General features: G+C 40.4%; 1 protein-coding gene across 1 annotated transcript in view; it reads right to left on the bottom strand.

Annotated features, from left to right (window-relative positions):
• The window catches only part of LOC108669904, a 103,410-nt gene that overhangs the window by 27,023 nt on the left and 53,609 nt on the right, over positions 1-22,778 (bottom strand). Inside the window, exons 9-11 of the mRNA XM_018157337.2 lie at positions 20,109-20,233; positions 10,843-10,925; positions 6,688-6,861 (exon numbers count right to left, since the gene is read on the bottom strand). Coding sequence (XP_018012826.1) covers positions 6,688-6,861; positions 10,843-10,925; positions 20,109-20,233 — 382 coding nt within the window. The remainder of the gene's footprint in view (positions 1-6,687; positions 6,862-10,842; positions 10,926-20,108; positions 20,234-22,778) is intronic.

The following is a 22,778-nucleotide window of genomic DNA, read 5'->3' as shown; positions in this document are numbered from 1 at the left end:
TCGCAAGTCGTAATCTGGTGTCAAAAAGTTGTGTGGAGGAAAATGTTTTAAAGGTAATGCTAAGATGAGTAATGGACTTTCGAAAATTGCAGCACCATAATGAACTTTGCCATAGATACCAATTTTAATTGGTATCTATGTGTATGGATTACTGTGTAATTATGATTTACAGGTGTGTATGGATTACTGAAACTCTGAGATTAATAGAACCTAAATTAAGTTTGTTCTAGCAAGGCTCTCAACAGCAGTTCATCTTATGCGTCCGTGAGGAGCACACTGAGCTGCAGAGCTATTGCCAGGCACGAGTCTTTGGTTCGTTGTCGTGTCATGAAATTAGTGATTATCTGTATTTATTCGTCATACTATTATCTCGATCTTTTTATCAGATTATTTTAGCGTTTATTTATTTGCGGTATAATATTCTTAGGGAGGAGTGGAGTCACTCTCTTCTTCGTGTACGTTCTCCAGAATCGATTTAAAACAAAAAGAGTGACGGCCACCTAATTTGCTATCACAAAAGTTAACATTAATAGAAAGTGAAACTTCGATTCTCTTCAATATAGCTTAAGGATCTCATTTGCGAGAGCACAATATAACAAAATCGTTAAACATAAAATTAATAACCAAGTGGCGATTTTACCGTAATAAAAATAAAATAAATATAATTCAGAACGTTCCGACGGCTAACACGGTGCACGGAACCCAAACCGCACGCAATCTGTTAGTTCAATTGGCTGTTCCAATAAGCAAACTTTCTTACTTTTAAAAATTATTATTGACAATTAGAATGAATCACCAAAATGTCTCCGACATTGATTGAAGATGATATTCGATAATAAAATTATTATCGAATATCGTCGATTCGATAATAAAATTATTATAGACAATTAGAATGAATCACCAAAATATATCCGACATTGATAGAAGATGACGACGACGAATATCCCTCAATGAGTGAAGCTATATATTGTTATCTCGGTGTAATAATTCGTGCAGTTAAGGCATGAAAAGTTTCGAGGGCTCAGCCAAAGGCCGACGAGGGAAATCAAGAGAATTGGGGCGGGAGGCGGCGAGCCCGACGCTGGGTAATGAAATATTGAAGGCTTTAAAGAGAGGAGATGATCGTTTGCAATCTCGCGACTCTCAGAGGATTATTTGGGTAAAGTGGGGGTGACAATTACAAATTATTGGAGTATATCAAATAATGAATGAAACAAATATAACCGTGTACTTCAATCGAAGATTTGAAAGATTAACTGGGCTCTAAAGAAAAAGCTGATAGGTGAATGCAATATTACTTTGAAATAGTAGAAAATTAAATTTAATGCAAAATATAAGTTTAAAAAAATCCAAGCAAAACTGTAAGTAAAAATTATGGAAATAATAAGTTCTTTTCCCTAACTGAATTTCTTTAGGTTTCGCCCCCAGTTTTGAAATAATTAAACTTCGTAGAAAATAATCAGCTTTAAACCTGGCAAAGTTGTGTGGCAATGATCGATTTAATAAATTTCCATGAGTCGCACAATTACAAATATTGGTGACCAAAGGGACGTCAATTCTAAAAAAATTGAACTCCCAATGCTGCATGAGTGAGCTGGAAAATGTTGGTATAGTTGAGCTGAAGCGCAATAAATCTTGCGATTGATGGCGCGAGGTAATAAGCGCATGCAAGTGAAATACGAGACCCGTTACGTGGAGTGCGAGCAATTTTTCAGCCCAGTTAGGAACTTACGAGAGTCGCGCAGTGACATCTGAGATCGATGGAATGGGCCTGAGATGTGGCGTACGTGATTCTAGCGCACTTTTGCTCAAATTAAACTCGTTCGTTGCAACAATTACGTTGACTTGTGGCACAATAATAGAGATGATTAGGTGTAATGAAGTCTTATTATCTAAATGCTATAACTTTTGTTTCACCTCATTAAAATTCAAAGCGAAATACGAGTGCCTCACTTTCTAGATTAGAGCACAATAGTTTATAATGAAAACGCACGACGAAAATTTTTCGAAAGCCATAATTCAAGAAGCATCTGCCCAGAATGGCTCCCAAGTCCACCATTACGCCCGATCAAGGACGCTCATTAAAGCATACGATGTACCCCTGCATCATTAATCTAGAGCTTATCACTGCACAGCCTGACCAACAAGTAATCATGGGACATCAGCGAACAAACATAGACCGGCAGACCAAGGCTAAAAAGCAAGACCTTCCACCCTGATCGATCCATAGATCTGTGAGTCTGATTGTCCGAAGATCATGCAATATCTCTCATAAGCTGATGAGAGCAGAGTATTTCCTTAGCTTGAAAATTCATGCACAGCATGAATATTAACAAATTATTATTACAAATAAACAGCAATTAACTAAATAAATGTATGAAAATTTATTGCATTCGTAATCAAGAAAACTGAAATTCCGAAGAAACTTCACAGTCATTGTCAGGATTATAATTGAATGAATTAGATTTATACAAAAAATTGGTGTCGGATATTTGTGTAAAGAACGTAAACAATTCCCTGAAACACGGAGTTGTTTGCACTGGATTCTTCCAACACATACGTGCCCAGAAGTATAATTCGTATTCAGGTAGCGTTCAAAGCGACTTTGTCACAAGACTTCCGCAGCTTCAGTGCGGGGGAACTTGGACGTCCCAAACATTCCGGACACTCGCACCCGACGCGTGTGCGGGGCGAGGGGGGAGGGGAGGGCGTCACGAGGTCTGAGCTACGACGCTTATGAGCGCTCGCTACGAGCCGCGAGCGTGAAACATATTATGAATTTAAGGCCATACAGTTTAAACCGATATACATTGGACTTATTAAAAATGTGAAATTAAATGAAATATAGATGACATTTTTGAAACTTTATCTGAAGTTCAGAAATGAAAATACGACCAAAATGAAATTAAAATTCCCGGTAACGACTGGATATGAAAACGAATAAAAAATGGCTCCATTCAAGCGGAAGAATTAATTTTTTAGCGTAAGCCCCTCTCGATGCCTCACGAGACGCTTATACGTCGAATTACTGGCCACGCGACGACCAGGCTCTGCGATGCTGGCACCGGGGTGACGGCAGAGACTTATAACATGACATGTGGTGCGGTATTAAACGATGCTGATGCTCGCTGACAGCACGATTAGACGCCACTGATTCTCGCTGACAGCACGATTAGACGCCACTGATTCTCGCTGACAGCACGATTAGACGCCACTGATGCTCGCTGACAGCACGATTAGACGCCATTAATGCTCGCTGACAGCACGATTAGACGCCACTGATGCTCGCTGACAGCACGATTAGACGCCACCGATGCTCGCTGACAGCACGATTAGACGCCACCGATGCTCGCTGACAGCACGCAGGCGTCACCGATGCTCGCTGACAGCACGCAGGCGTCACCGATGCTCGCTGACAGCACGCAGGCGTCACCGATGCTCGCTGACAGCACGATTAGACGCCACCGATGCTCGCTGACAGCACGCAGGCGTCACCGATGCTCGCTGACAGCACGATTAGACGCTACTGATGCTCGCTGAGTAAACAGTCAAACTTTTTAATTTGGCGTCCACTTAGCAACAAATGCTTAGGAAAACACGTCGCTTCATTATTAATTTGACTCAATACGACAGCTATGAGTTGCCAAAATATTTGCGAGGAAGTTGAGGCATAAAATTATCATGTAAAAATAATAAAACCCGATGAGTGGGAACTATAACACTAAAAAATGAAAGTAAAATGATTTCCAGATAAATGAACAACCAAATATTGTCATCGAATCACTTTTAACCTAAATCTGTAACGTGTGCTCTACAAAAATGGAAAATTAGTTTTCGTAAAATTAAATTTGCTGGATTATTGATGCCATTAATTAATTCAGAATGATATTCATCAAAATGAAGGACCCCCAAAAATGCGTGTCACTGACAATAGGCGAGAGCGTCTGCGGATTTTTTAACATATTCACTTATGCCGATGAAATGCGTTTTCAATTCACTTACCCTTCATAACTTTTCAATGCTCGAGAGATACTCGGAACTAACACAAGAACTCTTTCAGCGTATAGCGATATTTGCACAGAAACCTTGCAAACTTTGCCAAAGGTTTTGCCAACTCAAGCAATGTAAAGAGCAAACAAGTCTTGTAGTACACAAAGGCCACTTCACTTGTTGGCTGTGAAGAAGTTTATATTTTCCATTGATCCAGCCCAATCATAAGGTGAAAAAGTTGGAGAAGTAAAATAAGGAGACATTGCATTAAACAAGGTAATTGAGGATACATTTTCATCACCATACAAAAGATATTTATAACTACCGAAAGAAAAATTATTTCGTGCGGCACAAAATTTTGCGGCACACAAAATGAGTAAAATACATAAAATCATCGATGATAATACATCATCATTAGTAAATTATGCAACGGTGGCCGGAGCCTTAAAGCAGCAATTGCCAAAATTGATGTTTTGGTCGCTTCGGTCACACAGCGACACAAAAATAAATATAATACCTGCGAAGTAATCTCAACTAACTAATGTAGGAACACTGGGAAGAATATCCCAGACGTACGGGCGTCTGAACCGTTGTCAGAGCACCGATCACAGAGCACGCAGAATTGATGTCAGCAGCTCTGCATGGCATCGCAGAGCAAATCGAGTTTGCCATGTTAGATAGATTGTCGGGCAAAACGAATGGAATTATTAAATTGAAGTATGTGATTTGGGGCAACAAATCGGCATATTGGTCAATGAACGGAGAGCGATTACAGATCCCGATGAGAGGAGCAAGATGATGCGTTATCAACAACGCATGGGTGATCAAAACAGGAATAGTGCTAAACGTGTTTACAAATCTTGTATTGTGGGTAGCGAAATGATTAGTATTAAATTTATTAATTGTTTAAAGGATGTTGATCTGTCTTGACACCTTCGATGGCCATAAGAATTCCAGAATTGATAGCATTTTAACTATTATAGACGATCACAAGCCCAACACTATTTGTAATCGCAGCAGTCACATGTAATCAGGTAATCAAATTCTTTTATAAAGTTGGCGTCACCCGCAATTTGGCTTTACTGCCATGAAAACTAAGAAGCAGAACTTGTAAAGTGAGTCGATTAATGTCAGTAGTTCCTTGGATCCCGGACCTATAATCATTTTCATTTATCAGCGCGTCGGGAATTTTGAGCCACCTTGCCTGCAAATAACAATAGCAAAAAACAATTAGTGTCTGATTAATTTCGGAAGAGTGGGTGATGAATTCATGATGAATAACGCGAGGATAATGTATGAAAAAGGTATAAATCATAAAAAAGGCACTATGATTGTGTAGAAAATCAAGAAAAATATATGAAGTGTGTGTGGAAAATATATGCATGCATGCATGGAAAATCTCAGAGAAGCGGATAAATCCTCCAGCTCTCAGAGAAGCCCGATCCTCTACTTGTTATATACTGTCAACGTATTGCACACAATTGATTTACATAGTTTGAATCCGCATGTGTTCGCCGATGACATCCAAATTTATGGCTACTGTTGCACGACCGGATGTCTGTCTGCATAGACGCATAAACGCCATCTCAGACTGGATGCGCTCCAATCGGCTCCAGTTCAATGCATCAAAAACCGACTTTATTTGGTTTGTGACTGCTCGGCGCCAACATCAGCTTCAGGCCAACCCAATTCGCGTAGGCAACGAGTTTGTCATGCCTTCGTCTTCGGTTCGCAACCTCGGCATTCTGCAGGACTCTGAACAATCATATAGCCGAAGTCACCACCTCTTGTTTTGGCGCTCTGCGACGAATACGTAGCGTCAGTCGCTGTCTCTCAAGGCCGGTTCTCGAGGCCTTCGTGGTGGCGCTCGTTGTGACCCGATTGGACTATGGTAATGCCACACTCTATGGACTTCCGAACACGGCACTTAATAAACTGTAATCCGTAATGAACACTGCAGCACGATTAGTGTGCAATAAGCAAAAATTCGAACACATGACGCCGATATTGCGCGGTATTCACTCGCTGCGCAGTCAGCAGCGCACGCAGTTCAAGGTCGCTCTTCTGACGTTCCGATGCCTTCACGGTCTGGCGCTTCCTTATCTCAAGGAATGTCTGCAGCGCGTGTCGGATCTGCCTTCTAGAAGACGATTGCGTGCATCATCAACAGCGGACCTCGTCGTTCGGTCTACACGTCTATCTACCTTCGACGACAGAGCGCTTCCGGTCCCCGCCGCCCGAACCTGGAACAGTCTGCCGGCTTCCGTAACATCGGCTTCTTCGTTGCAGGTGTTTCGTCGACGCCTAAAAACGGAACTATTTCGTAGAGCCTATGAAACAAGTGCTTAGTCATTTTTATCCGTTCTCATCTTTTCTCGTGTCTATTTATTTTTCGCTTCCTATTAAACTTATGTGTAACGTCTCTTCGAAGTTTGTTTGCTCCAGACGCCATGATAACTGCTTAGTAGAATAATAATAATAAATGCAGCCGGCAGACAGATCCCCACGCATTGACCACAGCTGAGTTCTGAAGCTGAACGCTTGATTGTTGTCGTTGTTACCATGTTCCCGCAAATATCAATTTTAAGAATAAAGAGAAATATCCCACCCCCACTCGTCGCATCCCACCAACTATACTTGTGCATTCCCCAGTGGGATGCGCACCACATTTAGGCAATAAATGTTCTGAGTACTCACTTCTTTGGGCGAGAACATGGTGGACAAGCGGTTGTTTCGTTTGCTGACTTTGGCAGAGGTCTTCGTCGGTCCGTCCTGGGATGCCGGGCCGCCATTACCTCTTTCATCAACTAATGGCGAGTTGTCTTCGGTGCTCGCAGCGCTGCGATGAAACCAACCTTGCGCTGTCCGGGTCTGGGGGGAGGAAATTATGTATAATAGCATTAAATTAGCTTCTGAGAAATTTTAATTTTCAAAGAGAATAGAATTTCAATTTTCATCAGAACTCAATGACATCAATAACTGCAGACACTAGCCCTTCATAATCAAAGGCCGTAACCCCACGAGACGCTTTTGTCAACATAAATGGATGCATGATGCCAAACATCGGAGTAAAAATTGATTTTCATGAAGTCCTTTTAGGAGCTTCAAACGGAATGGTTACCATAATCTGAGAGAGGGCAACGTAAGAAAGACAAAGACACGAGTCCGACGGAGCAGGAACAAAGGCTGCAGGGACGCTGATGCACAGAGACCTCCTCATCGCCAAGCAAGCAGAGCTTTGTGAACACAAATGTGATCTTTGCAGCGCCAGACTGTTCTGATGAACAGGAAAACGCATCCGACTGACGTACAGCCGGGTAATATGCTTCAGGATTCTCGCTCTAGTCAAATCCGTCGCGAAGATTCTCTGAGATTTTCTCCAAAATTTGATAGAAATTATAAATTTTCCAACTTCTTCACGAATTCTTAACAAGATCAAGTGACTTTGAATAAGAGACGTTTGAAAATCAGTAATTTTACTATTGGGTCTCGTTAGTAATGTAGTCATGTTGCTAATATAGTCATGATCGTCATTTAGGAATTTTAGTGTTGAAGTATAAATTACATCTAGTCTTAACAAAGATTCAGTACATGGAAGAATCGACCTAGAGCAGAGATTTTGCAAAATCTAACCCGAAGAACTTTCGTCTGAAGGCATCAAGTTTCTACACTTTGTCCACGCCATCGTTGAGATTTAAAGTGTTCTATGCAGTCAATATCAAGTGATGAAACCTATTTTGGCTATCCCTAAACTTAACAGAAACTCATCCAACTCCTTCAATGAACTGCGTACCGCAAATGCGCCAAATCTTCATTCTTGGAGAACACTTCACAGAAAGTTATGAGATTACTCCATAGATAAGTAGAACGCTGCGCATAAGAACACGAGTAGCGCAGTGAGATCAAGACTCAGCGCTGACGGGAGCTGCGCATAAGCCAGAGATGCCAAAAGATGCGAGGGCTCACAGATTAAGGGGACAGCCAACGAAGCTTTCACTATGAGGCCTTCCTTTGAAGTTTGTATCGGCGCTCGTTGCTCTGATGAGCACAGCAGCGGCCTAACAGCTCTCTCCGCTATATTGTTGCTTTTAGCCGACTATTGGGCCAAGGAAAGATCACTTATCTAGAAAAGTTGGCAGAATCAGCTTTTATCAACAAAATTGATCCCCCTTAGATATATGGCATGAAGCATAAGCATAACATTTAGTATTGATTCAAGAATAGGCTAGTGGAAAAATTCCCGACCCTGCAAGCATCAACAAGTAATGACTCTGGAAAGTGACCATAAAAATAAACAAAGCATATCAAAGGCAACTTAGCTTTCAAAGAACATCGAGAACGTCGTTTTGTTGGAGGCTGCTTTATATTCTCTTACAGGGAGCATCTCCGAATATTTATCGTGAAATCTTAAACATGCACTACGCAGTAAAACAGGTTTGGATGTCCTAACACGCACAGCCTCCTTATAATTACACTTCGTGCAGCCAAGCAATTGGTTCAACATCATAAAAGAATTTTTAAAATAGGAATATAGAGGAAGTATTAGCCGGCTGCCTTACCCTGAATGCGAGCGCTCTAAAGAAGTCACAATTTGGCGTTCTGAGCTCCCGTGGAGTAAGTTAGCTGCTCAGAGAGCTTTTATAGCCGTCGCAAATCTTTTAGGCTCCTAACATATGAGCTTTTTACACGAACTATATGAGCTTGAATATCCTGCCTCTCGCAAGTACAACATCTTCAGCAGTGGCAGTGAAAGGTAAATTATTGTCACTCACACCAAAAAATTTATGTAAACGTATAATAACTCATAAAGAAAATAATTACATAAATGATTACCAGAATCACGATTGCGCCAGCTGTGATTTAATACAGTAAACAACGTAACTCGTATACGTATTATATTTTGCGGTCGTCGTACGGCCGTGATTTTACGTAAGTTAGAAAGTGAGAAATGGCCATCGTCACAAAAAAGGTATAGGAGATTGGCGTTCGATTTTCGTATACATTCTAGTGTCCATGAGGCAGATTCCTTTCATGATATTTGACGTCTAACAAACTATTCATATAAAAATTTCCTGTGAACAATCATTCACGAGTTCATCAATAATTTCAACTCGTCGAATGATCCCCTAAACAACTGGAAGACTACAGCTGCAAAATTTCTCAAGTTTTAGTTGCAATGGCCGTTCAGAATGTGCATCCACAGCGTGCTCGAATCATCAACATGAGAGTTCTATTGGCAATTAAGCTCAATGTTTAAAGTTTTGTAATTTGCTAGAAGATGGCCAGGTGTGTATCGTCGGCCATGCAGACACGCCTCGCTTACAAGCCGTCATGTTCCTGCCTGACGATTTAGCGAATAGTCCACGTCTACAAAGTTAACACTTTGCTTGTGACCGAACATCCAAGTCCAAAACGTCACACTTTTACTTCTGAGCAAAATGTGTTATGCCAGTAATTATTTGATAAAATTAAATATTCAAGTTGAAGCAATTGTCAGCAATCATCATGAAATTGAATGGAAGTACTTCGAAGCAAACACGACAAAAAGAATATCTGCATTTCACTGAGTGGCATCGCAGCACCTCATAACAAGAGGTAGACCATCAGCCAAACGACAGCCAGCAAACAAGTGGCAGTGATAGGCCGCAGCTCAAGGCAGGTTGTATAAATAATACTCAACGAACGATACACTATAGATTGGAAATTAGAACTAAATAGAATATATTTCTTTACGTCTATGATGTGATCGTTTGGAATTAAGTCCATAGGGGAAAAAATTGAATGGCTTCAGAGCCACTTGCTATCGAAAGTTAAGTGATTTGCTGCAGAAAGAAAACTCGAAAGGATATTTTCTGGAACTTGGGCGAGACGATTCTCTTTGGATCAAGAAAGATCAGGAGTAACAGTTCTCGAAGTAGCAAAGTTTCTGTTCAGTAGTAGTGTGAGAGGCGTGCAAAATACGTGATTTTTGGGTCTTGATGCGCGCTCCAGCCAATGTAGTAGAACAGTCGTCGGACTCTTCTTGAGTTAACCTCAAGTTCTTGGGAGTGAAAGAAGTCTGGATGAATGAGATTGCCCAAGTCAGATTAAATTATTGCACTCACCACGCATGGAAATTCTGAAGGTCGAGAAGTACGATGCTTTACTTTTGATGCTATTAACTGGTCTCGTTAAGGTATTTTTGACGCTTTAAAAGAACTGAGACACAAATGCAGTGGAAGGTAGTTATTTGGTGACTAGAATGAATTTAAACCAATGAACCTCATCACATGCGGTTTGAATTTGAATTTGATTTTTTAATATATATTTCGTAATAGTTAAATTATATATATAAATTGTTGAAACTAAAATGATGTATATAAGCGGTGTTGATAACGAGACGAGCACTGGGTTATATAAAATATGTCATTCAAAACTGACTCAACTGAAAATGGATGCATGGATGCATCAAATATTTTTAAGATTTGACACAAAACTTGAGCAAAAACTTTAGGTGAAAAGATAAAACAAATCCACGACGATGAGGTCACGCGAACGTTAAATGTTCGACAGAAATGACATTTCTAGCAAAAACAGGAGGAAGTGATAAATGGTAGTTATTTCGATTACTGTAGCATAGAGAAGATGCTTTTACGAAAAATGCTATTGTTTGGGCTATTTTTACCTGATGAGCAGAAGAACAGAAAGAGAAAATGCGAACATACGTAAATCTACGGTTATTGCATCTGACATTTCAGTACCGCAGTGTGCATCGAACTATAAAAATATATCCTCGAAATTAATTCACAATACAAAATTAAACATAAAGAAGGGTAAAAAATTAATAGATACAACAATTAGGGATGTACTCACATTAGATTGCTTCCTGGAGGAGAGCTGACCAGGCGAGGGACCGGCGGAGCGTGTGCGCACAGGACTTCTGCTAGCGTCGCGTCCTGCCACGAGAAAAACGCAGCTGTTATTATCATCAGAATATTGATAAAAAAACATATTTTTTACGCATGAACTAGCTTTTAAAACTTCATTGGTTGGAAGGTGCTGAAGAGGCGGCAGATATTTTATTGCTCCTTTGTGATTTTAGAAAAGAAATGAGGCAGTACATTGTTTAAAGAATTCCTCGATAAATGTTTTCTGTGTTAAGATGGGTGAGTAAAAGGAATCAGCCGATGGTTATCTATATTGAATTGGTAGATATGCCATATTTCAATTATTTCAATTACGAAATAAAGTCTTCAGGGAATAATTTAATGTACTAGAAAATTTCTTAGTGACAACACTAAATTAATGACTAGTGATCAACAATTGCTCATATAAAAATATATATAATGAAAATAAACACTTCATTATCATGGTTCGTTGAACGAGTCTAAGTAAAGATGAAAGCAAAAAGGTAAAGACGTACCACCAGAGAGTTCAGCTCCTTAGTGGCCAGAATTTTTTGTGTTACAATTTTGTGAAATTTGAATATTAACACAAAAAACATTCAATTAAAAAATGCTACGCATAAAATTTAAACATTAAGTATTCAGTCGTCGATATAACGTAGGCTCCACGCACTCCATCAGAAATAACAAATTAATTGTTCATAATTCATGACTCAAGATCTCCAAAAATATGGATTCTAAATACAAGTAAGATCACGAAAAAGGAGAGAGATCACTAAAAATACCAGCAAAACCAGTAGTGTTACGTATATTCGTTTGGCGAAGGATTTGAATACACGATTTTTCGTTCAGTTGTCTTTATAAATCGGTTTCTGCAAACAACCAATATACAAAGGTAAAAATTGTTACATAAAATTAGTATTGCACATAAGGTATGATCAAGAAGTAAAATAATTTATTTCGAACATATAACACGATAAAAGTCAAATATTCACGTTACACGGATATTCAGAATTTAAACACACGTACCAAACATTTCCTTCTTTACAGTCTTGAGCCAACACCGCAACTGACGCTATAGATGCTTTTAAAATCGAACTAAAGTAAAATGTTGGTGACACGCATGCATCAGGCGTACGAAATATACAATAGAAGTGCATTTGAGAACCAGGAATTCAACAAGTAGGTATAATAAAGCATGGAAAAAACCAGTAGGTATAATAAAGCATGGAAAGATAAACAAGAGATCGGACACAGAACTTTTCTGACACAATTTTGGCTGAAAATTCAGTCTCAGTACTGGAAACTACGATTGGAAATGCGTTGTCGGTAAAAATCTATAAATGTAATGAGCAGTTATAATTATCAAAAGTAATTCCTGCACTCGAACACATAAGCTTATTTATTATCTAAATAGTCTAATCGATGGAGTTTGGTGGAGAATAACTTGAGTCAACGACGGACAGGTTTGAGGTAACAATATCTCACCTAAAGCTGATACGAAAACGAATTCCACAATAATATAGAAGGTTCCTCTCTTAAGTAGGTTACTTTTTCAAGAAATAATAGAATTTAAATGCATATTTTTTAAACGCAAAAGAAATCACAGCAAAAAATGACGTCAGACGAAGAGTAGCCACAAATGAAATGAATCTTGGACCAAACAGCGACAGACGATACGAATAATTTATCGCTGCAGTAAGAATAGAAGTTAAAATATTCTGTACATTGCTGGTAGTGACCGAAATCGAATGGGGGGTTATGCAAAAAATACATTGACACTGCAAGCCACCATTCTGGACGGTGAGCGTTCGAGTAAAATCCCCTTTACAGTTCCAAAAATTACATCGGTGCAGTTGTTCTACATGCTTCTTTTTCGTATTTATAGCGGACGCACCAGAAAATCCGGAGAGAAAATCCCTTAATAAATAGAATTGAACATAGCGTCTGGGGCCTTAAGCACACCAAAGAGCCAAATGGTTCTAAGTTAGAGTCGGCCAGAAACTCGATTGCTGTAAGCAAACTTCATTTACAACAACGGTTTTCCAGTTTACTGAGCATCTGTTCAAGATATTTTAGAGAAGAATCACGTTTTTTAAACAGCCCTTTGCATTTAACAGCTGTTTAACAATGTGAGATTATTATCCAATTTAATAGGAATAGTAAGAGGCATCATACAAATCCATTTGTTGGGGCTCGTAAAGAGTAAAGTTTCAAGCAAGAAGTGGACGATCGAGGGCAGCGCCCCACATTGAGTCTGTGACTGCACAATAATATTAATATACGGAGCAGGTACGAGACGATAAATTGAGAAATATATTTTGGTGTAACAAAGCCAATATTTACTTTCAGAGGGAAAAATAATTTAAAGCTAACGTTAAACAAACCATTCTAATAATTCAAAGTTTATAACAGTAATAACTATCAAGGAAATGTTAATAAAAACAGAAATCAATTTAAAAAACGTAGTTAAATAAACATCAAGACATTATGTAAATGAAGAATAGAAATATAATGGGTCTCGGTAAGTGGTTATGCAATTCCGGGAAATCCGTTCGTCTCTCTCGCAAAGCATTATCATACGTTTTCAGAATCGGATATTATATCGAAAAAACTTGATGGGCGATTCTGGAAAATTTAATCGGAGGAGACATATAATTCGGAAGTGGGACGAGACGGACAAACACGACTCCGAAATTGTCACTCATCTAATTTAGATAGTTATAACGGTAGTTAGAGTCGCGCGCAACACGAGTTGCGACATCGAGGTGAGATGTGTGATCAATGAGCGCTACATCAGGCCCTTTCAAAAATGCAAATAAACATAACTTATACCATTAGGAACAGCATGGAAAACTTACTCTGGAAATTAAGTAGGGATAGAGTTGATAGCGAAAGAAAATAGTTTTACGAAAGTTTTCATTTCCAGCAACACTGGATCTCGAAAGTTTGTCTTTTGAGCGCAGGCTGGAAGATGTCTCTCTTAAATTTCCAGTAGAAACTATTTTTATCACCTTCAAAAAGTCAATGAACGGAAGCATTAATTTGTACAGAATTTAAGAATCAAAATTCAAATCGAACTCAGAATTATAATTGAACTCTAATTGAACTTCTCTATAATTTAACGCGCCTTGAAAGTAACCGAATGAAAGAATTTCTGGGTGACGAGAGCTCTTTGGCTTTCCAACGCCAAACAATCTTCCAACATTGCTTTCCAACAATTTTCCTTCGCTAAACACTGATCTAAAAATGACAATATTTCATAATAATCATACTCAATGCTCAAAGATAATAATCGACAGAATAACCGACACTTCTTCGTATATATTATATAATAAGTGCAGCTTTATATGCAAGCAACCGGATGCAAAGCTTCACATATTCTTTGATATTGAATACAAAAACCGACAGCGGAATGTGACAGTTCTTACGGCATCACATGAGCATGACAAGATGTCTACCGCGCAAGCAATTGGCGTAAAAAAATTTATGAGCAAGTCTGGTTATTCATATTTTACCGATGAATTTGCAAGCAACAAAAAACTATACTGATGAATTTCTGGCGTGCAAAAACATCAGTGGTGAGTTCTTGAACAAACTGTTCATTTTAGAGCTGAGTTGTTGAATGAACAAGGTGCTGAATCCTCAGGAGTGAACTGGTAAATGAGTAAGGTGTCAAAGTTTCAAAGCTGAGCTGAACAATGAGCAAGGCCTTGAAGCGTCGATCAGAGCTGAGATCGTGAATGAGTAAGGCGCTGAAGCGTCGATCAGAGCTGAGATCGTGAATGAGTAAGGCGCTGCAGCGTCTGAACTGAGCAGATGAATGAGTAAGGAGCGTCTGAGCTGAGCTGACGACTGAGTAAGGCGCAGCAGCGTCTGAACTGAGCTGATGAATGAGTAAGGCGCTGCAGCGTCTGAGCTGAGCTGACGACTGAGTAAGGCGCTGCAGCGTCTGAGCTGAGCTGACGACTGAGTAAGGCGCTGCAGCGTCTGAGCTGAGCAGATGAATGAGTAAGGCCCTGAAGCGTCTGAGCTGAGCAGATGAATGAGTAAGGCCTTGAAGCGTCTGAGCTGAGCTGATGAATGAGTAAGGCGCTGAAGCGTCTGAGCTGAGCTGATGAATGAGTAAGGCCTTGAAGCGTCTGAGCTGAGCTGATGAATAAGTAAGGCGCTGAAGCGTCTGGGCTGAGCGGATGAGTAAGGCGCTGCAGGATCACACCTGCTCGCGGGCTCAATGTTACGAGCCGAAATATACTTGAGTTTCTCATCTGCATATTTAATCAAGGGATGAGGCCAAGCCCGGGCTTAGCTCTCAATATTCAGTCCTGATAAACTTTTCATGCCGGTCATCTGACTGTTGTTGGACTGAAAATCTAGAATAATCACTGTGAACGTTTCTACATCAAATTTTAGATTGAAAATGCTGCTAACTCAGTCCAGAATCGAGATAAAAACTAACTAACAAAACGAACTAACAAAACTAACTCTGAAGTCAACCATCAATAGAAGTTCACACTTCAACAGATATACATATATTCCAATAGATGAATAGAAGTTTATGTACCATTTAAATCATTCTTAATGAGAAATATCAATTTACCATTTTTCTATGCAACGGACTACGGAAAGCCAATAGGACGCCCTTTTCGCTGTTATTATCCATTACAATACATTAGAAATAATAGTCACGTTGTTCGACGCGTCTGCGTTGCCGTTATCACAATTGATAAGAGCTTCTACGTATAACGACGCTTCTTGCGATGTGGTGGCGCAACTGCTCCCCTTCCATAGCTCTAAAACAGGTTCATTAGGTCGACCAGTCTTCCCCAATGATAGGGGATGCTGTTAGATGATGAAAAGATAGCGCCGCAAAAATTCAATAATAAAGCACACCAAATAGGATTTAGATATAAAGTTCAAGATACGAGTTTACATTACACATCAACATTTCTTCCAACTCCAACATCGTTACGGGCAGGCTTAAGGCTCCCGGCGTGACGGGCAGGCTTCAAGTTTCTGGCGTTACGGGCAGGCTTAAGGTTTCCGGCGTTACGGGCAGGCTTCAAGTTTCTGGCGATACGGGCAGGCTTAAGGTTTCCGGCGTTACGGGCAGGCTTAAGGTTTCTGGCGTTACGGGCAGGCTTAAGGTTTCTGGCGTTACGGGCAGGCTTAAGGTTTCCGGCGTTACGGGCAGGCTTAAGATTTCTGGCGTTACGGGCAGGCTTAAGGTTTCCGGCGTTACGGGCAGGCTTAAGGCTTCTGGTATTACGGGCAGGCTTCAAGTTTCTGGCGTTACGGGCAGGCTTAAGGTTTCTGGCGTTACGGGCAGGCTTAAGGTCGGGCAGGCTTAAGATTTCTGGCGTTACGGGCAGGCTTAAGGTTTCTGGCGTTACGGGCAGGCTTAAGGCTTCTGGCGTTACGGGCAGGCTTAAGGTTTCTGGCGTTACGTAAAGGCCTCAGTTTCTGGCTCCATGGGCAGGTACAACACGCAAATTGCCAGTGATGAATATCCCGAAAAAAATATTAACGCGCTGGAACAAATTTCTTGTATAACTGGGCTCTTCACTACAGCTTGTTGTATATCTTTATAGTCGAAGAGAATGTTAATTAAATAATGATTAATTTGCAATACGTGACTGGCTTTTTGTGTACCAGTGGACAAGCTGCGGCCGGTGACGCGCCGAACCTCACGCCAGATGACCGGCGTGTACCTATGAAACATATTCTTCATATATGTTTCAAACATTGAATGTTTGAGTGTATTTAATGCTGAACGAGCCCTGGCCGGTCAAATAAGCGCACAGTATTTATGTAAAAATTGCCCTGTTCGATTTGATGGAATAAATTTGTCTCTATGGTTGCAAATATAGAGAAAGAATCTATAATTTCGATTTGCAGAGTAAAATTACGAAGCGAAGTCTAGCATAACATAGGAATAGGCGCCGAATACGCAACTTAAATTACCTTGTAATATAAAATTAATTGATAAGGGTAATAAGGTTAAAATCAATTGTAACACTTTTTGTGTACATGCAATTATTGTACACAACGACACACGATACGGGAGTCGGCTAGAAGCACACAAAAAGATATTGTGTAAAATTTGTAACTGCGAACACGGTTCATTTTATTGCATATATGAACAATTTTGTGATCGCCAGGAAATGAATTGCAAACAGAAAAGCGACTTTCGATTGCGGGAAAAGCGGCTTTTTCAACAGAAATCATTATTCTCATCACCGAGGAGCGGAAGCACGGAAGTTGTCAGCCCTCTTTGTCTCGCGTAAAGGCAATGATTGTTTTGAGCCTCTGTTAATGAAGACGCAATAAATATTTTGAGCCTTTGTTACGATAGAATCAACGAATGATTTAAGCCTTTGTTAATAGAGACGTAATCAAATGTAGAGTCGTTATTAATAAAGATGCAATAAATATTTTGAGCCCAACTTATAGCAGTTAAATCAAAAAATCAATGAATGTTTTAGTTTCTGTTAATGTAGATGCTATCAATGTTCAAAGCCTTTGTTAAGACAGAACTAATGAGTGATTTGAGTGTTGTTGAGGTATAAATAATGAATGTTATATATCTTTGTTAAGGTAGAACTGATGGTTGTTTTGAGCCGTTGTGGAGAATTAGGAATGTAGACACTAAGTTTTTTTCTGGTACATTGTGCAGAGACTCGCAGTTGTTAGCGATCCAGCGATAACGGATGGCCGACCCTCAGATGCCTGTGATGTCCAATTCAGACAAGAAAAGGAGAGCAACGGAAGAAGCAGTCTACTTTCTTGGTATAAAAGTAGGACAAAAACTCTAAGGATGGAAAGGGCGAGAGTAGGACAACCACTCTTAACATTTAGGGTTGAGAGTAGGACAACCACTCTTAACATTTAGGGTTGAGAGTAGGACAACCACTTCGAGTATGGAAAGGGTAGAGTGTAGCAAATCTCCTTGCGCTTGAGAGTAGGACAACCACGTACCCTTGGCATTTAGGGTTGTGAGTAGGACAACTACTCATGGATTTAGGGTATGTGCGATGAGTAGACGATGAGATGTAGACGATGTACGACTTGAGCGTCTGCAGCTTTAACACGTTGAGCGCGGTACGACCCACTAGCATGCCAGATGGTATAAAAAACGGCCAAATCCGCGGCCACAAATAGCCAAAAAGCTAATAATTCAATATTTACTAGTAAATTAGTAGGTTCCAGCGAGAAAATTCAATATTCCTTTTTTCTCATTTGTTAAATTTAAATAAGGAAGTATCGCTAATCATGAATTTTTGCCGGCCAACGCAATCGAAAAAAACTGAATCGCGGAATTTGTCAGAAAAAACACCATCGGTACACCGTATTGAAAAATTTGAAAGCAAAAATGCACTACAGAACTGGTTCCACATGCTAGTTCCGGTATATGAATTGCTTCATATTTCAATGTCGGACTCGATTGTGCATCAAAAACCAATAATATATTAACACTAATAACACTAATGAAGGAACTGAGTTTCAATTGAGAAATATTGTTCACATAATTTACGTCCCAGCAGAAGGTGCCAAGTGAACACATTTTCAATATTTTCTATAGTAAACACAGTGGCAGCCACATTGTAAAATTCATCATCGGCTAAATGTGCATAAATAAAGCAAGATGGTGTGGAGTTACTTTATCATTTACGGCTGAGAGGAAGTGGACACGATAGGAAGTCAATTAACAGAACAGAACTTGTCGTAAATGCATCACATAATTGAGATGGCAGTCTTGCTTATGTGAATTTATGCCACTATATATAGAATGCTATTTATTAAATAGTAAATAATTATGAAGAAAGTAAGGCCCAATTTCTTGATCAACGCTTCATTGTTTTAGTGAAGCCCTGGAGGCGCGACGGGAGGCTGGCCTCAACAGAGCGCGGGTCTCGCTGCTCCACAGGCGAGTCTGCCTTCACTGCTCCACAGGCGAGCCTGCCTTCCCTGCTCCACAGGCAAGTCTGCCTTCACTGCTCCACAGGCGAGTCTGCCTTCACTGCTCCACAGGCGAGCCTGCCTTCACTGCTCTACAGGCGAGTCTGCCTTCACTGCTCCACAGGCGAGTCTGCCTTCACTGCTCCACAGGCAAGTCTGCCTTCACTGCTCCACAGGCAAGTCTGCCTTCACTGCTCACAGGCGAGTCTGCCTTCACTGCTCCACAGGCAAGTCTGCCTTCACTGCTCCACAGGCAAGTCTGCCTTCACTGCTCTACAGGCGAGTCTGCCTTCACTGCTCCACAGGCGAGTCTGCCTTCACTGCTCCACAGGCAAGTATGTCTTCACTGCTCCACAGGCGAGTCTGCCGTCACTGCTTCAAAGGCGAGTCCGTCCGCGGTCACTGTACCACAGGCTAATCCGTCATCACTTCTCCACAGACGAGTTCGTCACCCGAGGGCGGGGTGACCTGCCTAGCGACAACTCGGAGACTGAGGACGACGAAGGCGGCGCATCAGCATAACCGTGGACTACGAAATCCTAAACTCATCACAAGGTCACTGCCCCACAGACGAGTCCGTCATCACTGCTCCACAGACTAGTCAGTCATCATTGCTCGAAAAGCGAGTCAGCGGTCACTGCTCCACAGGCGAGTCTGTGAAGCAGTGTCTACTGCTACTCTGACTACATACAGTGCCTAATACTATCGCTAGAAATAACTTTTCAGAATATTTGATGAATAACGACGGATATTCAAGCGATTGCCAGAACATGGTACAAAATTTTCTCATTAAGGGACCAGTTTCGTTTTAATTTGTTTCACTGGCCAGTTCCGCTCTGAACAAACGAAACGAAAAATGGAAGTGCGGTTGCCCTCAGAAGGCAAAGCTCGCATCACCAAAGGAAGCGAACTTTATACAATAATACAAAAATCGCAATCCCATAGGAGTTTAATTTTTAGGTGACGATAATTCTCATTCGTCACTATTCTAATAATATCTCATTCACATCTCTGCTAAGTTTTTCAATCTTAAGAATTATTTATTAATGACAACAGAGATCGAATTAACGTTAGTGGCGACGCTTACAACAACAAATGAACATTGGAAGCATACACGATCTGACGTGGCACACAACCTACTTATCCTCTTCATGTAGCGACTACGTGAACACGTGCATTCTGTGTCGCAACACACATAAATAAACTTGAAAGACGAGAATAAGAAGTGAGTAACTCACATAAAAGGAATCACATAAGATTGTGGTAAGAACTGACCTCTGTATCTGAGGGTGCGGCCACCGAGGACGCTGGTCTCGGTGCTCGGGTGGACGGAGGTCGTCGTGTCTTCTATCACGAAGCTCGCACCGCTCATGTCGTAACCCAGCCGCTCGAGCGCCTCCCTGCGGACGTCAAAAACAACTATATTTGTTGTGATAATCCCGGTATGTTTGTGCGAGGCTTGTGGCACGCAGACACTCGCTGTTTTGCACTCAGTGTCATGATGAAGACATCGGCAATGATTGAGGTTTTCTCAATAAATACGACAAAGACTTTACAACCCTCCCAAATTGTGGCTTAATCAAAATTTTAATCGCACAAATACTAATATTAAGACTGTAGGTCAGAAATCTTGATAATTCGTAAAAAAATATACGAATAATGCAATGATATTGTTTTAAATACAAAGGTGCAGCTTTTACCCATTCACAGAACGGTAAAACGGTGGATTAAAAGTGAGCAATTCAGAGGGATAAATATTTACTAGTCTATAAAAAATAGACACAGAATTCCATCAGAGTCATCATTTCTTTACTGAATTTTAGTAAACAAATAAACGCTTTCATTAGCTGTCATCTTGAACACATTAATTATTGAGTAAGCCACGAGCGCTTGAAACTCGATGACATGAGAATTTTCTCGTATTTTCACTGTCCCATTTCTGTCTAGACAACTCCCGACGAACACAAATGAAAACAAAAAAAATCTATGGGACAGTTCGGCTCATTAGTGGAGAAACTTTCCAACCCTGAAGAAATGAATTAGTAAAATTTTCTAGTCTGAAGATTGAACACCGACGAAGCTAGTCTTTCATCTAGGATACCAAGTTATTATACAAAAGTAGGTCTAGGAATCCGTGTTAAATTGAATAGTTAGCAGTAAATTGACGTTGTTGATGCAATCACTCGTGGTCAAAGGCAAGAAAATGCGCCCCCTTTTACACCAGGCAAACGGTGATGCAGTTTAAATAAATAAAAATACCTTTTTGTTTAAAATGAAACTAGAAGTGCAATGTTTCCGCTAGCAAATATTGAGAGGAATGAATCGAAATCTAATCAATTCCGAAAGTCACTTGCGCCTAAATAATTTCTACGGAATGCACGTGGACGTATCATGAAGAATATTGGAATTTAATTTACGAAACACAAAACATTCCTTGACAGCGGTCGGTAGGAATGTATTTGTGCACAAAACATGAGGCGCGGGAAGTAGCGACAAACCAGATAACCGAAATCTGATTAGGGATTTGAGTGAGTAACTCTAGAAGTCCTGAGAGATAGACTCGGGAAGACGACAGCGTCAGGAGCGAGACTTGACACGCACAATCCCTCACTAAGTCGGCCCCTGCGCAGCAGTTAAATCGATCACGGCTGTACACAAGATCTCGCAATCGCACCCCAAACGAGTTGCTGCTCGAGAAGATAAGTCGGGATTGACGCAAAACAAATACGTTTACGCCCCCGCACGGGACATCGTCAGAAAAACACACAAACCAATACAGGAAAACAGAACAGAAAGCCTCGAAAATCTTATTCGTGATTTCGTCGTCCCGTATTTATTTCCAGCTTCGTGACGGAAACAAATTTGTTTGTTTTAGGAATTGAAATTCGAGCTTATGAATAAGATTATGAGATAGTAATCTCAGCCAGACGTAGAAACGTTGATCGTGGATCGTGATATAGATATGACAAAAAATGCAGATCAACTCAGACTAATTTAGAAAGAGGCTCAGGTAAAAATTCTACCATTCTGCTAATAAAATAATAATACCAAACGTTACACGACACATTAATAGTGATCAAAGACCACGAATAGGTTCACTCTAGATCGAGAGTTACAGTCACGATGTTGCGATGGTTCTTTCATGGCGCGATGGTCACCCTGCGACTGCTTCTCAGCACGACAAGTATGAATGATCTCGCCTGATAAATAGGACGGCAGGCAGCGGCAACTCTAGCAACCTGCACAACACTGCACAAACCCAGGAAACTTGTTCTCCCTTCCCAGCTGAGCAGTGGCCCGCATCGGACAGGAAAATGAATTGAATCTCATTCCATTTACCACATAGTACAATTTGCTTTCCCACTGCCGGAGAACTGTCGAGTGAACTCGATCTAAAGCAGAATAAACACGAGTCATGTTGGTTGTTCGTTGCGAGGATTAAAACAGATGCGCAATTAACATGATCGTGATGTGACACAGGAGCTGATAAATTTTTCATACATATTTTTTCTGTCCATAGCTGAAATTTTTTTCATAGATAGCTGAAACTATTTGACACGTCAACAAAAAATTGTGAAATTTTTAGACACATTTTCCTATTATTTATAAACAATTTCTGAGTAGTGATATTACTGCTGTAGAGTGGAACAAAAGTGCAGTACGGATCAACTGCTCTCAGGTGAATCTTGATTCAGAGATTATTAAATAAAAATGAAATATTCAAGGCATATAAAATAATACGCCTTAACAGCGAACTACAACAAACGATTTTATGCGTGGAAAAAGGCAAAACCCATCAGGCTTTAGAAAATACGTTAAAAAATTGATCGAAAATTGGGGGAAAAATTAGGCAGTTGACCATTTTACATTTTATGATCAAACTATACAGTCCTTGTAAGATAGCCTCGGGATTCAGCAGCTGAAACGCACAAAGTCTCAAAATTC

Source organism: Hyalella azteca, unplaced genomic scaffold, assembly GCF_000764305.2.
Source record: "Hyalella azteca isolate HAZT.00-mixed unplaced genomic scaffold, Hazt_2.0.2 contig12579, whole genome shotgun sequence".
In the NCBI taxonomy this organism is placed as follows: domain Eukaryota; kingdom Metazoa; phylum Arthropoda; class Malacostraca; order Amphipoda; family Hyalellidae; genus Hyalella; species Hyalella azteca.
Note: the sequence above shows the minus strand (reverse complement) of the source record. Positions and strands in the feature narration are given on the sequence as shown.